The sequence below is a fragment of the Pimephales promelas genome, chromosome 4, assembly GCF_988280905.1.
Source record: "Pimephales promelas chromosome 4, fPimPro1.hap1.1, whole genome shotgun sequence".
NCBI lineage: Eukaryota > Metazoa > Chordata > Actinopteri > Cypriniformes > Leuciscidae > Pimephales > Pimephales promelas.
This window is the reverse complement of record NC_142772.1, coordinates 16,710,500-16,729,247: the sequence shown is the minus strand read 5'-3', so window position 1 is coordinate 16,729,247 and position 18,748 is coordinate 16,710,500. Positions and strand designations below refer to the sequence as shown.

General features: G+C 38.6%; 1 protein-coding gene across 1 annotated transcript; it reads left to right on the top strand.

Annotated features, from left to right (window-relative positions):
- The first annotated feature begins 8,237 nt into the window (after positions 1 to 8,237).
- prdm12b (PR domain containing 12b) lies at positions 8,238 to 18,470 on the top strand. The gene is made up of 5 exons (XM_039661708.2): positions 8,238 to 14,725; positions 16,315 to 16,505; positions 16,616 to 16,771; positions 17,069 to 17,186; positions 17,338 to 18,470. The coding sequence occupies exons 1-5, from the start codon at positions 14,503 to 14,505 to the stop codon at positions 17,760 to 17,762; spliced, it is 1,113 nt and encodes a 370-aa protein (XP_039517642.1). The 5' UTR covers positions 8,238 to 14,502; the 3' UTR covers positions 17,763 to 18,470.
- The last annotated feature ends 278 nt before the right edge of the window (positions 18,471 to 18,748 follow it).

The window sequence follows — 18,748 nt, the reverse complement described above, 5'->3', positions numbered from 1 at the left end:
TGACAGAGTCAAATTAGCTGATTTGCCATTCACGTACACTCTATTGCCTGCTATTTAAAAGTCATTGACCATTTAGGGACGGGCCGTTGGTCGCAGTGAGTGTGCAATGAGCGGTGGTGGCCGTGTTTGTGTTGGAGGGCAGGGATGGATGGATGGGCAGCAGCTCGAACTATGATAGTTAAGAAAAAAAGGCGAGCAATAGAAATGTCAAGTGCCTTCTGTGTGGAAGTGAATAGGACAAATAGACCTGGTTTTAGAGGGCCCCATCCTTGCATTAACATAAGAAACAGGCCAATATGGCTGGAAGTCAGCCGGTCTGGGCACTGTCAGCGGATCTTTTAGCGGAGGTGATTAATGTCTTTACGATACCGCACGCAGCCAGCGCCATGCTGGACCCGCCCTCGTCAGACTGCCGTGCCACTCGGGCGCTCTAGTTTCGCACGGGTGATCCTGCAAAGTCTTCAACGTGGAGTGAAGAGGGCTTTTTTTTAAACATTCTATTCCTATAGTTTATTTTCATCGTTGTCATGCGAAACGCATAATAAAGTTTTCTTTTGTTCCTGTAGCTCAACTGGTAGCGTATTGTGCTAACAACGCCATGGTCGTGGGTTTGATTCCCAGGAACTCATGAACTGCTAAAGTGCGCTTTTGCATAAAAGCGTCTGCCAAATCCTCCAAACGGATCGCTTTCGCACATAGCCGTATCCTCGTGAACGGACAGATTTTGCGACTTATCCATTTGACATTCCTTTACACAGCTGTCCGCCCAGCCTCGCTTCTCTTGTGGCACCCCTAACCTGCTTCATTGAGAGTCTCTTATTATGTCCTCTTGCCAAGGCCCACTCTATGAATTGAATAGTCGGTGTCTTTATTTCTCTCATTCTCTGACTGTAGACCTCATAATGGCTTCATTAATGCAGAAGTTGCATTTGGTTGACAATGGGTTAATGGCCCGAGGGTAGTCTATTGGCACTGGGAGAAGGCCAACAGGAGGAGGAGGCTTTTTTTACAGCCTTTTCAGATTAAGTTCACCCCGGGTCAACTGTGTGTCATCCAAAAGTGAACAAACATGTAATTGATGTCCGGACATCTCTGGCCGACTCTTTTCGAGCCTGGCCCGTTGAAGAGGGTGCTGTCTGGTCTTTGAGGGACTTTTTGCAGAAAGGGGAAACCGATTCATGAATAAGCACAATCTGCCAAGCTAAAAAAGGGGGTGGGAGGGGTCACTTCTGGATTTTTCCCTTTATAACCCCTGCTGAATCGGTTCTGTTTTGCTTGTTGTTGAAATGCAACCCCCGCACATAGGTCGTGATGGGGGTGGTATACGCTGCTGGTGTTCCTGAAATGCTCTTTCTCCTCCAGGCTGGGACCACTGTCTGTTTTTGTCTCTGATTTTCATGGATGTTAGTGGAAAATGCCGAGAGGAGTCACTGGCCTTTTATCAGGCCGTGTTGGAACAGGAGCACTCAACGCTCTTTTTATATTCACCTTTGCATAACAACCGGCAGCAATTTGTAGAATGAAGCAATACATGCCAATGAATGCCAAGAGGATGCCCTGGAGACACCTATTTAAAATGAACATGGGTAACTATTTTTGCAGTTAAGGTTCAAATTTATGTTCCAAATTTGTTTTGGTTTGGAAATTTGTTTGGGTTTGGAAAAATTGCCATTTTTCTTTAAATATTATATAAAAAGACTTAAAGCTGAAATGTGTCATTTTTCAAACAGAATTGTGAAAAATAATGATAATTTCAAACAGGTTTCCCTGAACACTCCATTGTCCATTTACAGAACAATTATGTAGCTTACTGCTTAAACACCACTTCACGATGTTCAGAGAAAGTAACTCTAGTCGTGACTATGTATCCAAACATTAACATTAGTTGTCAAATTGTTGCGGTGTGATTGCATTATGCATGTGCCTATAAACTAATGATATAGTTTTGATTAATTACATGAAGGCACTGAGTTGCATAATACAAATATAATTAAATAATTAAACTTGCCAAAACAAAACAAAACCTGTAACAATTAAAGTATAGCAGGGCTCGACAATGCAACACCCCGATGCGAGCATGAAGTCCACTCATTGGGTCAGTGCTGCATCGTCACAAAAGTTTATCCTTTTCACACATTTTTAAGCCTTGCCAATTTAAAAAAATTCAAGCACAAGAACATTTGGTACTCGCTGTGTGAAAAGTTGTGTTTGCACGCCCAGAACCCAGACAGCAAACTGACATTGAATCAACGTGGAAATGACGTCTCTCATGACATTGAAACAACGTTGATTTTGCTCATCGAATTAACGTTGAACCAACGTCAGACGCGGCATTCTTAAAAGCTAAATGAAAATCGAAAATTGGTTTGCTTTCATAACGTTGAAACAACGCGTTGATTTCAAGTTGATTTTCCGTTAGTTTTGAAAGAATGACGCGTCTGACGTTGGTTCAACGTTAATTCGATGAGCAAAACAATGTCAGATCAACGTTGTTTCGATGTCATATTTCCACGTTGATTCAATGTCAGTTTGCTATCTGGGAAAGCCTTGTCTCAGACAGCGCTTAAACTGAATTGAGTTCTCTTTCACTTCTTCTTGCGCTTGAACAGACAAATTCACATAAAGTTGTACCAAAATCCATCTTGGCCTGTAAAACACTGTTGGTTATACACTAAACAGTTGAGAAATAAAATGCATGTATTATATATTTGTCATGAGTGAATCCACTGGAGGCAAGCTGGTTGAGAACCTAAATGCAACTTTACTTCAAAACATAATCAAACAGAAAACAAAATGGCAAGGCATGAAACAGAAATAAAGGCCGGAAACCTGGACAAGAAGCATTCAATACTAGACAAAGACACAAGGCAAACATGAGGGCTTAAATACATAGACTAATTACAAGACAAGGAACACGTGTGAACAATGATTAGACAATTAACAAATGACAAGACACATGGCAGGATCACATGACTTGAACAAGGGACCACATGATACATGAAACAGGAACAAGGAACAAAACCCAAACCGTGACATATGCCCACACACACAAAATAGCTGTGATCAGCGCTGCATCTTCCAGAGCAGACTCAGGTGGGGTGGCCATTTCGTCCGAAGACACAGGCACTGGGCAGGCATGAAGTGAACAGTCTCTGGCTGGGCAGAACAAACACGGAACAGTCTCTGGCTCGGCAGGTCCGACACAGACCAGTCTCTGGCTTGGCAGGACTGACGCGGAACTGTCTCTGGCTCGGCAGGACCGACGTGAAGCTCAGGCTCGGCACGACCGACGTGAAGCTCAGGCTCGGCAGGACTGATGTGAAGCTCAGGTTGAGGGGATTTTGTGAGCTCGTGGGACTCATCTACAAAGCTAACAGTAAAGGATGAGCTGCTTATCCGAAGGGAAAGGTCAATACTGTATTAAAGTCAATTGAGGAATGTTGTCATGCATGAGGTATTCCAAAATGTACGTAAGCCCATAGTGGAACATGTCCTTTAAGACCTCATCATTAAATTCCACCACATGGCAGAGCTCACAAAATTCTTCCATGTAACTTTCAATCGGGCGATTACCTTGGCTGAGGAGAAAGATTGCTGAGTCCATAAATTGGTCTAGTACTGTTACGAGTGAATCCACTGGAGGCAAGTTGGTTGAGAACCCAAGTGCAACTTTACGTCAAAACCTAATCAAACATAAAACAAAGGCATGGAAAGGCATGAAACAGAAACAAGAACAACATCTGGAAACCTGGACAAGAAACATTTAATACTAGACAAAGAAACAAGGCAAACATGAGGACTTATACACAAACTAATCACAAGACAAGGAACACCAGTGAACAATGATTAGACGATTAACAAATGACAAGACACATGGCAGAATCACATGACTTGAACACATGGCATACATGAAACAGGAACAAGGAACAAAACCCTAACCGTGACAATAGGCTTGTTTGACTCAAACCGGCGCTCCACAGACTGATCGCTTTTATGACATCAAAGTACTGCAAGACCGATTCAAAAGCTTAAGGAGCCGTCTACTCTCTGATCACTCTCGCGCTTTGATGTCATTCACCGATCGGTCTGTGGAGCGCCGGTTCAAATCATACAATATTAGTATAATAGATCAGGGGTGCGTTTCCCGAAAGCATCGTTAGCCAACTATGGTCGCAAGTTCCGTCGTTATCAGCATAGTTCAATGAGTCGGTGTCCAACGTCAACGTCATCGTTCCAACGAACATCCGCAAACAGCATCGCAAAGTTGTGTGGTTTGAACGACAGCTCTCGACCTGTGGTTAGAAGCATCGTTTCTATATTGCATGACATTTGGAAGTAATAAATCCTTATCTTGAACAAAATAAGCAAGCTGACATTCAGTATAACCGGTGCCTTTTATTCAGCATACGTACAAATGTAATTTATGTCTTTTAGTTTGTCAAAAGATTTAAAGTACTGATTTTGAAGAGTGCACATGTGCGAACGTGCTCTACTATGTAAGAACGAGCCAAATATTGAGTCTGGTGATAAAGCAAAATAACAATTTGAAATAGTCCTCAGATGACATGTCTGTAATTTATATTAACAAATCTAGCGTTAATTGGATCTCAATCAGTTTAATTAAAAGTAGTTATTACTCCACCACGTGCGAAACCAACGTGGTTGAACGATACTTTGCAACAATGGGTTTCGGGAAACAGTTGCGACGAGCTAGTTGATTTCTCCAACGATGCATCGTACTATGGTAGTGAAGCAGCGATTTACATCGTTGTACGGGAAACGCACCCCTGTACAGCTCATAATATTCCTGCTGCACTGCTGTCTGTTTTAATGTTAATCAAACAACAAAAGACAAAAATAAAATCCCTCATTGCTCTTGACTAAATAACGTTTGTAACTTTAATAAGGATTAATCTATATTTCATTTCCATAGCAGTGTTATCTTACATTTGAATACTTTGTTCAATTTGTGTAGCTACCTGGAAACTAGGCTACTATTAGACCTACCTGACAAGCACTGTTTATTATGCATATTTGTTCAGTTGTATTTAAGTAATCATGTTGGAGTGTTAAATAGATCCAATCCATGTTCAATGAAGATGATTTTGATGATTCAACAATACACTAGCTAGTATAGGCAAGCGTTTTTAGACTTTTCAAATAAAACATGACAAAATAAAACATTAATCTATGTTAATTACAAAAGTTATATCGGTATTAGAATAGTTGTTTGTTAAAATCAGTCATATATCGGCAAAAAGAAATCAGTGAATCTAATTATATTATATTAAGTCAAGTCACCTTCATTTATATAGTGCTTTTAACAATATTGACTGTTTCAAATCTGCTTTACAGTGATAATAGGAAATTGAAGTAACAGATATTGATTTGGCTTCACAGCCTTTCTAGAATAAAGTTATTGTCCAGCTAAAGTTAGTTTTGATCAATTCACTTCCATTGCAAAGATCATAGTTATTAACTTAGGGGCCGCTTAAACGATACCACTCAAACAGAAAACCCTTAATGCAATCCAGCCCGCTCATTCGCAGAATTATTTATCGCTTCCGAGTAGCCATGTGAACCGGAACTATTTTGACAACGTTTTATCTGTACAGAGGTAAAGGGAAGGGAAGGAGGCCTTTACAGGGAAGAGAATAGTTGACACTTCAGGACTGCATTGTCCTTGTGTCCAGGTCCTTCATCAGATCTGGATATGGCCTGGATTTGGCGGACTACGGTAAACCTTGGGATAAACAGAGAGGCTAATGTTATCAAAGCAGCTTTACAGTGATAACATGAAAATAATACAACACAGATCAATAATATTGTTGAATATTAAATGTCCCCAACTGAGCAAGCCAAAAGCCAAGGCAACAGTGGCAAGGAACCAAAACTCCATCAGGTGACTGAATGGAGAAAAAAAACCTTGGGAGAACCCAGGCTCAGTCGGGGGCCAGTTCTCCTCTGGCCAATGAAGGAACAGTGTGATTCGGGCAGCATTACAAGACAAATTGGAGAGCTGAAAACAGTAAGAGTATTTGTCCATTTCCATCTGTTTGGAAGTCGAAGTAATCATGGCGGTTTGGAGACGAGATGTTGAGGATCAGTCCCGATGGATATCGTGTCGATGAGGCACTTAAGGATGAGTTGGGATGTGTCCAGGTGCAGGTCCACCATAGAGGGTCCCTCGGGATAAAAAGAGACTAATATTAGCGTAGACGCAATCCTTCTTATGATGTACCAAGTACATCAGAATTTACGGGACGTGTTCCTGGTTCCGGCTGATCTAAACTATGCAGCCTAATTTTGAATTAAGGAAGTCTATTGTGTTATGTGTATGCTAGGTCAAAGAGATATGTTTTTAGTCTAGATTTGAACTGACAGAAGATTGTTCCAGAGTTTTGGGGCTAAATAGGAAAAGGATGTGCCGCCTGCAGTCGATTTTGAAATTCTAGGTATTATCAACTGGCCGGAATTCCGAGATCGCAATAGACGTGAAGGTCTATAATGCGTTAAGAGCTTGCTCAAGTACTGGTGAGCTAAACCATTTAGTGCTTTGTAAGTAATCAGCTATATTTTAAAATGTATACAATGTTTAATAGGCAGCCAATGCAGGGTTGACAGAACCGGGCTAATATGGTCATACTTCCTGATTCTAGTAAGAACTCGCGCAGCTACGTCTTGGACCGCTATTGTTTATTTATTAAGCATGCAGGGCAACCACACAGTAGAGCATTACAATAATCTAGCCTTGATGTCATGAACACATTAAGCAATTGTTCCGTATTCATCAATGAGAGCATATAAGAGGAAGAATGCGGTTTTACTGATACTAGAAACATGACTTTCAAATGAAAGATTGGTATCAAAGACTTCTGTAGTATGGCTGTACTTTCAACCACACAACTTTTCTGTACTGTTTGCAAATGATCATTGGATCCAGTTTAAGGAAACACCAAACTAAAAATAAAACACAAAACTATGTTGGTAATTATGCTTTTAGGAAATGTACCCCAGGTCAGGATGCCCAAACAACAATGCAATGAATTCATTGTGCCATAGCGTTTTAGGTGGATTCAACTTTGAATAGTTTATTACCGTCTCGGTAACACTTTATAATAACTGCACACTATTAATCATTAGTTAAGCATGAGTAAACAGTTAATTCATCATTTATAAAACATTAATAGACATTAATATGCAGTTTATAAATACAGCTATACATGTTTTTTCTTGATTTATAAGCATATCTATAATGCATTTAATGATTGTATTTTCATACTTTGTCAATGATCAATTAATAATTTCTAAATGAAGTATAGCATTATTTACAAACCAGTTGTTTAAGAGTTGTCAGTCATTCATAAGATCACTTAGAAAGTGTAAGTAAATGTAGTAAATACAGGTAGTTATAAAGCATTTAGTAGTGGTTAACTATTTTTGTGACCTAATCTAAAGTGAGGACTATTCAGGCTTTGTAAAGCATTTATAAAGGTGATTTAAAGACTCGTCAATCTTCTAAACAGTAAAAAGTAACAAACACAACGCAGTGATACAGAACATAGAAATATTTAACAGCCTTTAAAAATGATTTACAAGGCATGACTAGTCCTCACTTTAGATGAGCTCACGAACATAGTTAACTGACCACTACTAAATGCTTTATAACTACCCAAATTAACCCTTAATTACAGCATTAATAAATGTTAATAAAGCATTTATTAACACATTAAGCTACCATCACTATATGTCTGAATAATAAGATGTGTGAATGTACATTTAAATAGTTTATTGATCATTTACTTACTCGCTCTAAGTAATCGTATGAACCACTGAAAACTCTTAAATAACTGGTTAATAAAAAATGCAATTCTTCATTTAGAAATGATAAATTGATCATTAATAAAGGATGAAAATACAATTATTAAACAAATTATAGATATGCTTTTAAATCAAAAAGAAAACATTTATAGCTGTATTTATGAACTGCTTATTAATGCTTTATGAATAATGAATTAATGGTTTACTCATGCTTAACTAATGATTATTAGCGTGTAGTTATTATAAAGTGTTACCGATGTGTCTGCATAATAAATCTGAACAGAAGAAAAGGTCTTTTAACATTATAAACAACTTTTTGAGGGGAAAATGAAGTAAAGTCAAAACCAAAAAGTACATTGTTTTTGAATTTGGTTTGCAACACAAATAGGATTTCTTTTTTTTATATAGCTACAAGTGCCACACTCTGGAAAATAAAGAAGAGAAAAGGTTCTTTGTATTATGAAAATGATGTTCACACTGATAAAAAACAAACAAACAATTTGTTTAATTAAGAAATGCTCACTGAATACTTAACCTAAAATAATTCATTTATGTTGTGAAAACCCCCTTTTGTAGTCTTTTTAATATGTTTTTTTTTAATATGTTTAATATTGTAGCTATAAGCAATGTATCAAACCTAGCTTAGTGCCTACTAGCCTATTGTGTGCAATACATCTCCTTCTACCACATCTGTGGTCAGACTCACGATGATGTCAGCCATCAAGTCTTTACCAGTAATTACACGTCAGATGACAACAACTTAAAATTGATGTCCTATGCATGAGCGCTAAGTAGCCATTTGAAAAGTTTGAGACAGGAAGCTGAGTGAAAGGCCGTGTTATGAGGGTGTCAGCATGGGAATTGCCGGGGCAGCTGTACTGTACACGCTCTGCAGTAATAGACACACAGAGCCCATTGCCAAAAGCACATTTGGCATCAGTAGCAAATGAGTAATTATTGGGTAATGACCCAGAAGGTGTCCCTTAATTGAATTGTGAAAGTAGGGAGAGTGGTGCCACACTGTAATAAAAGCAGATGGATTATTTCAGGAAATATCTTCTTAAGTGGAAGGGTAAATACTGATGAGCCTGCATTTATTTCTCTGACCTTTAGATAGATAACCACTGATTAAAAATTTAGGCTCTAGTGGGAGAAGAGGTTTTTGCTTTTACTTTTTTCTTTCTTTCCCCTTGACCATAATAGACCTCTATCTACCACATTCAGTCTTATTTCTAAAATGCATTAGTCACAAAGCTGATGTGTGCTGGGTGAAAAAAAAAAAAAAAAAAAACTTTAGGAAAAGCTGTAAGTGGACTATTGTGTGGACTAAGAGGTCTTTTGTTTTGAGATCGTTTGATGCAGTGACATTTTTTCCAGTGAAATGTCAAGATCACTCTAATGACTACAATGCCCAAGAGAGGTATGCCTTTTTCTACCTTTTTGCAAAATGATAGGTGAATTATGTAAATGCAGGCATCAGTTTAAAGCCATATTTAGTTTTTACAAGCATTTACCTTCTCTTTTAATGCACTTATCTCTCAAAGGAAATTCCCTGCTGTTGCCATCACTTATCTGCATGAATGATGTGGGTCGTGTTTTATTGCCATCACATCTTCATGTTTCGGATGTGTTCGGTCTATACTGCTGCTTATCCTTGTACTCTCACCTTGAGTTTTGTAACTGTAACAGGTTGCTGAACATTGTATCAAATGGGTCCCTTTGAATTGTGAAGTACAGGGGGCTCAATGTTTATTATTAATGTTTGGGACCCCTTTCTTACCATTCAGCTGTTAAGTGGATATTTTTTAAAGTGATAGTTGACCCAAAAATGAAAATTGTCATCATTTCGTCATCCCATACCTGAATGAATGACTTTCTTTTGTGCAACACAAGGAAGTCAATGGCCACTAAAAATGGCTCCAGAATTGGCTTCAAAATATCTTGTGTTCAGCTGGTGAAAGCGAGTCATACAGGAATGATGGTGAGTAAATGATAACAGAATTTAAAGTTTGGCTGGACTATCCTCTTTTAAAACTATTCAAATGAACATTAAAACGTTTTGCTGTGATTAATTAATCAGTAGTGAATTAATAATTACCATAAACAGAAAGGGAAAATTGTCTTAATGTTTTGGTGACCGAAACCGAAGCAATGTTCTTGAGTCCCAAAATTTGCTTTATTATCTTAAATTTAGCGGAGCTACATGTATAAGGAATCATATGAATGATAAACAAGTTAATCAAAAAATAAAATCCTACTTTATGGTATAGCTTTTACTGATTTTTTTCTCCATTTTGATTTTTCATCTTCAGCAGGTTTAATGCTCTTATAACAATGGTTATTTGGTTGCTCCTGGGATCCCTCTTGCTATGAACTGTGTCGCGCTGATTTGCCAAATCCGCTGTTGGTGCATATTGTGGTCTCACCCACCGGGAGACCTGTCTCTATCTCCCACTGACTCTGTCAGCAGCTGTTTTCAAATTCTGGTCCATTATAGATCATTCCATGCTTTATTTTCATTATCAATTAGCTTTTAAAATGTACTCAGAAGAATCCTCACTTTATTGATTGTTTATATTTTGTAATCTACTTTAGAGAAAAGATAATACCAGGGCAAATGCCCCTATACAGCACTCATTCCACTTTATAGAATAATCAATCTGTATTGAACAGAGAGATCAGTCGACAAATAATACAGTTACTGAAGCTGAAAGAAACTGCTATCATTAACAGCAACAACTGTTTGTGAGCATTCAGAGCATGCTGATTGGCTGATCGATGGAGAAAATACCATGGAAAGCTTGTTAATTATTTTGTCAGTGTTAATTAGTTGAAAGCTATTAAACCAGCGTTATCTGTTTTCATTTGGAAAAATGGAAGAATTTGTTTCTCATTGATCTGTCTTAAATGTATCCTCTGTAAAATATGAATTTATACATTTTGCAGCTTACAGCTAAAGGGTAATCTTTAGGTCAAGAAATCATAAGACACAAAGCAGAGGTTAAAGTTTCTGCTGCTCACCTGGCAATATTTGACTGTAATAATTAATATTATTATTTCACTATATGTAATATTTATAATAAAGTAGCATTTCTGCCATCTGTCTGTAACCTGTGGAACTCTGTTACCCAGCATGAAATCTGCCTATCATGTTGTTACATTTAGTAACTATCTAAAAAAAAAATCTTATTTGAATGTATAGCTAACTCTATAAATGATAATCTTTTTACATCTATTTGTTTAAAAAAATGGATAATATTCAAATTGTGTCGATTACATTAACGTTTGAGAATAATGGTGTTGAGTAATTAATTCCTAATTATTTTAACACCAAACGACTAATTGAGTCATTCTAAAATCTGCACTAGTCGACGACATACATGTTAACTTTAACTAAACGGTAAGAATAATATTGGCAGCGCACTCTCTCAATTCATGTATGCAATTTTAAAGGGACATACTTTTTTTCTTTCCTTGTCAATTTGTCTGTAAATTTTTATGGGATCGTGAAACAGACAACACATATTTTACTCTCTCTAGTAATTTATTTACTCATGAAATATGAAGCTATTCGGTGACCAAAAGACAAGCAGCATTATTACTGTTTAATAATGTCTTAGATAAAACACAAACATGTTACTCTTCATCCAAGTGTCAATCCACATTAGCGACAACGCGCCAGATGCTTTGGTCCCTTAAATCTCTCCATGGAAATTGCGCACGTGCTCCTGCAATATCCATTGCTTAGTAAGAGCTTTGATTTGCACTGTACGAACACAGACGATGAATATGCATAATACTCGCGTGATATTGCTGTCTGCTCTTGGCCACGGTTTCCTTCCACCATTTGGGCGCATTCCCATAAGCACTTGTGTGATGTGACTCGGCTTTTTCGCGTTTTCTGTTTGCTCTCTAGTCCCCCTCTAGTCTCTGTGCTCTATTCACTCGTTAGTCTCAGCTGTTCTAAGTGGGCCAAACCTGAAGAAACCTCTATTTTTGTTTTGTCTTCTCTCTCTTTCAAATAATCAGCCGTGTGCCAAAAGTGTCCCTCTTGTTTTTACGCGTGCCAGTCACCTGCCGTCTGCCTAGCTCCTTAAAGCTTGCTTTTCTCTCTCCAATTCTTTTGACTTTCTGCGGTCTGGATCCCCAATGAGATTCAGATTGGGTACATATTGAGTCCTCTATTGTCCTTCAAGGGCTGTACTACGCTAATTAAATTTTATCCAGCCATATAAAAACCATTTCTCTCCTCCACACTCCCAATTCAGCTTTCTAGCCCAGGTCCTCTCTTTTTCGTAGCCCTAAAAATCCAGTGTTCATTGAGTCAAATCAATAGAAAAACATTTGCAAATCTCCATTATTGTGGGATTTTTGTCTCCTTTCTGTTGTGATAAAAGCACCGCGGAACAGCTTGCAGCTTTGTGCAACCGAGACGCGCGGGACAGACGAAGGCCATGAATGCAAAGGCATTACGCGCTGTAGCAAGTTTCTTTATCACCCTGTTATTGAAATCACAATTATTTCCACGCCGTCTTTTGCATGTGATTATTTCATGGAATACGGATTTGCCGTCTATTAATTACCATTGCATGCTCTACAAGGTCTGTCGCCACTTGAAACGCAGTTTTTTTCTTTTTACATTAGTCAGTTACATGTTTTTTTTTTTTTTCAATCTAAGGAATATTTTTTTCTTCACAATTGAAGCTTAAAATTACTAAGAGGAGACTGTCCCGAATCGACATCTAAAAATGCATGTTGATCACTATACAGTCGGAACCGCAATCAATAATCGATACATGCAAAGGAGAGTTCAAATAGCCTGACAGCCATATTTCTTGTGACGATAATATTGTTTAAAAATTCTTGACTCGTGATCAGCCTTGTTGAATTGTATCCCTCGATTCCATCACATTTTATCCCTCTTAATTTGCCTCAATTTAAAATACTTATCTCTATACTTCTTTGAACTTTTTTCTCCAACGTTAATTGTAACACCCCAGTCTTTTTTCCAAACGAGAAAAAAAGACTGCATCTCTCACCCCATGCAGGTTACGTTTGCCCTTATTTATGAAACCAATAATAGTGCAATAAAAACAAATCAATCTGTACTTGTGCAAATCCAATTCAACAGGGAGGGTGAAACCCCTGAAGAAAAAGAAAAGCCAGGAGGGGGGTTATCCCCCCAAAAGCAGCTGTTGAGTCCTAATCTTTTTTCTTGCCCTATCACTCACCTATATTCTCCTCAGCGCTCTCCTCGCATCTCTCTTTGGAAGTTCCCCACTCGCCAGACCCCATCCTTGTCCAGATTTTTCCCCTTGTACTTATCTCAAAGAAAAGAAGAGTGCATGGATGTCAAATTGCCCTCAAAAACACCATGAAAGATTGATTTGCAGCACTTTTCATTCAGCCGGCATTATTTTGAAGAGAGCTGAATAGGAAACCCGCAAGCCGGGGAAGGAATAAAGATGTCCTCCCTGTTGGAAAGGGGGGAAACTGCCCATTTTGTCTCAGTCCATCAACCCTGGAGAAAGAGGGGGAAAGGCAAGAGGCTATTCAGAAAAAAAACTCATATACACCTCACACAATACTAAAAGACTTTAAATTAACATCCATGAATATTAAATTACTTCGGCCTGAAAAAGATTGAATAAAAGATATACTTGACCCAGACGGCTTTGCATATTTTCGTACTCCAAAGCACATCATTAAAAACTATTCAGTTGGTTTATGCGAATGTAATTTCGATATGATTACAGAGTTCTGTACATTTAACATTAATAGAGAAGAACAGAAACGCGATTTTTGTTGTGTTTTTCAGCTAAATGTGCATTAGATTGGAAATTACGCATTCATTTCAAATTATTATTGTAGGCCTACGATATTTTTATTTTATTTTAAATATTTATGCATAAATATTTAATATAATTATTGATCTAATGATGAATGCTGTGGCCCAAAATTGAGAAAACAACTTGGGCATTTTTAATTCGGTATCAATCATAAAGAAAATATATGGGCAAATAAGAGACAAAAGCCACTAGTTATGTTTATGCCTTTGTTCTCGTTGTCTTGTTTTAGCCTACAGTTTAAATCGCAATTTAAAAGACTGATATAACCTTGATATTGTCAGTTTCTCTAACGAGGTAATTCAGCGAACTTATTATGCTGAGAGTCAAGTTTGCTTTTAGGTTGTCCATGCCCAAAAGTGTTCATCTCATGTTCATCTCTCAGAAGCAAACAGCTGGAGCGGAGCTCACAGTGTTGAGACCAGGCTTGTTATTTTAGCCAAAACGCGGTTGTTGGATCCTGAACATCAACACACACACACATCGCTCCCACTTCTTCCCCCCACCCCCTAAGGAGTAGCCACTCAATAAAGAGTGTGGCGTTTTTTTCCCTCTGGTTGAACAAGTCTAAAGAACACAAGGGGAGGGTCATTAATAACTAATTACCGTGGGTCAGACCTGACGCATATAAAGCCCACCGGGACCTTGGAAAGACGAAACATATTCGACACTTAGCAAGAAGAGAGCATATTCACATTTCGTTGGCCTCAGACTGATTCATCGATTGCATTCGCCTTTTATAACATAGACACTCGGTCTTAATTTTAACAGCAAGGGGGTGTTTTCGGGTTTTTTAATCGCAGGGAACATTAGTTAAGGGTTTCGCATTTGGCTCATGATGGGTTCAGTGTTGCCTGCAGATGCTTTGGTTCTGAAGGCTGGATTTAAGCAGCAGTCTCTGGCCCTGTCCGACATCATCACTTCAGACATCCTGCACAGTTTCCTGTACGGCCGCTGGAGGAACGTGCTGGGGGAACACCTGTTCGAGGAGAAGACCAGCACTGTCAGCCCCAAAACAGCCTTCACTGCCGAGGTCCTGGCGCAGTCATTCTCCGGAGGTGAGTCCGCAACATTTCACTTTATTCGTTGATTATGGATTCGTCATAGCCTAGAGGATTTAGTTGTAAAGCAGTTTTTATATCTTGTTTTTATTTCAAACTAGATCTTGTGTGAAATTATGTGAAGTTTTATGTCATAGGCTATTTCAACTAATGATAACGTGCTTGAAATAGGCATAACAAAGTTATGCATAAAAATGCTTAATTTGGTGGTTTATGACTATTAAATAGGAAAAAAAACTAATTGGATTAAACAGTTCAAGTGCATCACAGTGCGATAATACACGATATCAGTCTGGCGTAGCTATTCCAGGATGCGAAATGGAGGGTCTTAAAAGTAGGCTATACTATTTTTTTACAGTTCAAAGGCATACATTATAATATAACAACAACACAAGTTTAGTCTTAAAAGTTATAAAATAGACGCTTGAGAACAGAAGTCAAGCTCACCTGCATATTTAATTTAGGTTAGTTTAAGATGCTCATGTTCTGGGACATATCGGCAAAAAATAAGTAGCTAGGCTACTGTCATTTTGTATTACTTTACTATAAATTATTTACACATTTCAAGGAAATAATGATTTTACTGTTTTGTTTAAAACGTCTATATGAGATTTAACAGTTCGGCTACAGACAATTTGTGTTTCGCATTTGAAAGTTTTGCAGAAATTCCTTCGACCCCTTGGAAGTCATTAAATAATTCGCACTTGGTTAGAAGTAAAACAAATGTAGGGGAATTATTTTTTTTTCTAAATGCATTTAGCTATATCATAAAATAGTTACTTATTGTCACGATACTTATAAGTCACTTACTGGCAAATTGAAACTCATTTAAATAATGCTATTAAAATCATGAGAGGAACGTTGTGCTTGACCTGAGAATGTTGCCAGTGAAGCCAGGACGTTAGACAGAGAAAGCCCCCGTCATTCATCAGCTCGGGACAGTCTCTCCACACCCCCGCTTTGACACTTTTCTCTCCTCTCAGGCGCATTTAAAGTTATCCGTCCCGCTGTTAATATGCCGTGAAAGCTGATTCTACCGCTATTCACACCATGTCAAGCAGCTAATCTCCTTTTCTCCGTTTTGTCAGAAATTCCTGGGCCATTTAAAGAAGGTTCTCATTTCTTTCAGCGCACATTTAGTGCTACAAAGTTTCTGAAAGGATAATGAATACGGAATAAGTTGTTTCTTGCCTATGAATATATAGCCTCGTCACATTTAAAGCGTGGAAAATTGCTGAATTCTTAGACGTAAAGACGTGTTTGACATTTATTTGAGTCTCGCCTGAGAGCCGCATTTGAATGATTGCGCATTCCTTTATATTGGCCTATAGCCTAATACAGTTTAACAAACGATTAAAAAAAAAAGAAGAAAAGAATATAAATATAATATTTAAAAAAAAACATTTTGTATAGGCTATACATTTACAGCCATATTTCTTTTAAAATTATTCTTTTGCAAACAGCAAACAGGTTGCGTCATTGCAATTCAAGTGTTGTTTAATTATAAGCGTCCTAGTTTTTATTAGAAATCTAATCTAAATGTTCAAAATTAACTTTCTAATTTATTTGCCGCTTTCTATCTTTAGAGGTCCAGAAACTCTCCAGCTTAGTGCTGCCAAGTGAAGTCATCATTGCGCAGAGCTCGATCCCTGGAGAAGGACTTGGCATCTTCTCCAAAACCTGGATAAAAGCTGGCACCGAGATGGGACCCTTCACAGGCAGGGTCATTTCACCCGAGCATGTGGATCTCTTCAAGAACAACAATCTCATGTGGGAGGTAGGCAGCGTTCAACAGGTGTCAAATGGATGGGCTCGTTTATTTGGAATTCATTCTACTAAAATATCCCAAGTCAGAGACTGATGGCAAGCGTTTTTTCTTGTTCTCAGGTTTTCAATGAAGATGGCACGGTGCGCTATTTTATCGATGCCAGTCAAGAGGATCATCGCAGCTGGATGACTTACATCAAATGCGCGCGCAATGAGCAAGAGCAGAACCTGGAGGTTGTGCAGATCGGCAGCAGCATATTTTACAAAGCAGTTGAGGTTCGTTTAATACTTTTTTTTCATAATTTGAAATGTTACTCTAAATGGTACACTAAATAATATTTGTTTATAATAATCATTTCTGTGCGTTGATGTTCTTACACTGTGCAATATTTTTCCATCTTAGATTTCAACTAAAATTATTTTTTCATAATTTCAACATGATCGAGTTTTTAATTTTATTTAAATATCTAAATAGAGTTTTATATAGGCTAAGTGTGTGTGTGTGTGCATAAATAAGTTCTTTTATGAGTGTATATAAGTGTTTTAAATAAATCTGTTTTTTTCCATTAACAGACAATACCCCCAGACCAAGAACTGCTTGTGTGGTATGGGAATTCACACAACACCTTCCTGGGTATCCCGGGAGTCCCTGGTATAGAGGATGAACAGCAGAAAACTAAGACTAAAAATGGTGAGTAATTCAGTGGCTATAGGCCTTTGCCTGACTGATCTTTATCACAGCCCAACAGCTTTTAGTTAAAACTCCATTAGCATCTGTTTTTTAAAGTATACCCATCTTTTTAGCTTCTGTCCTCTGACCGAGCTCTATCCTCTCCCCACAGATGATTTCCACCTGTGCGACACCTCCACTGCTGCCTCCCTCGCCGCAGCCAGCCGCATGCGCTGCGTCATCTGCCACCGCGGCTTCAACTCCCGCAGTAACCTGCGCTCCCACATGCGTATACACACACTGGACAAGCCCTTCGTCTGCCGTTTCTGCAACCGCCGCTTCAGCCAGTCATCCACTCTCCGTAACCATGTGCGCCTCCACACAGGAGAGCGCCCCTACAAGTGCCACGTCTGCCAGAGCGCATACTCCCAGTTGGCAGGGCTGAGGGCGCACCAAAAGAGCGCCAGGCACCGGCCGGCCAACACAGGGTCTGTAGCGGGCCTCCAGACCCACTCGCCCCCACCTCCACCTCCTCAGCTGGCACAGGTTCCTCACCCGGTCTCCCTGGTGCATCACATTCCTACCATGGTGCTATGAGATGCATGAAGCATCTCAGATGTTTGCAATCTCACCGGCTGTTCTTCAGTGCAGAAGTATGTCCATGCCAAGCAGGCCCTGAGTACTCTCACCTTTAGTGGATGCTTTGTAGTTCCTTAAAGGTGAAGAAAGTGGTCAGATATGATGAACGACGCCTGCAGAACTCAGTCATGACAGCACTGAAGTGAAAATAATGGCCATGGAAGGGCTGTTTCATATGTTCATGTTGAATTCTTACCATTGCCAGTTCTACACGCACTGATGGCTCTATATGTTCCGGCAGATAACTGCCACATTATATCTGATCAGACATTGTCATATGTTAATCGGTAGTCAGTGTATATTTTATTCATATCTGCATGCAAATAGTATTGTTTTGTCCCATTCAACTAAGGATAAAGCCCCCCATCACTTCATTCGCTTTAGCCACTATAATGGATCCCCTGGGATCAAGCACCACTTAGTGACCGATTGGTGTCACTGCAGTCCAAACAGAGCATGTTTATTGTGAATGAACAATATGAAGTATGTAAAGGAATGTACATATGATTTGAAGATTTAATTCCAAAAAGATGGAATAGTCACTTTATCTGTGTATGTATGTAAAGCTTAAAGTATTATTACAAAACTCGGTTCTATCTATGTTTGCTTATATAAAATTATTTGGGTATTCACTTGTATGCTCAATAAATAATTAACAAATAATAATCCCATATTGTTGTCACTTTTTATTGATTAATTTTGCTACCAAAACACATCTCTAGGAGGGCTGTGACCTTTTTTGTGGTTCAACAACTCATTGAGAATGAGTTATATAAAACAATAGAACTCGTTTTCTATTCATATACTGTGTGCACTGTGCAGAGGATATTTTTCTCCGATTCAGTGAATCAGTGACAAATGTCAAGAGTCAGACTGATGTCCAGATGTTACCAGAATTGCACAATAACAAAAAATCTCTTGAAAAGCAAACATCTGAAATCCCT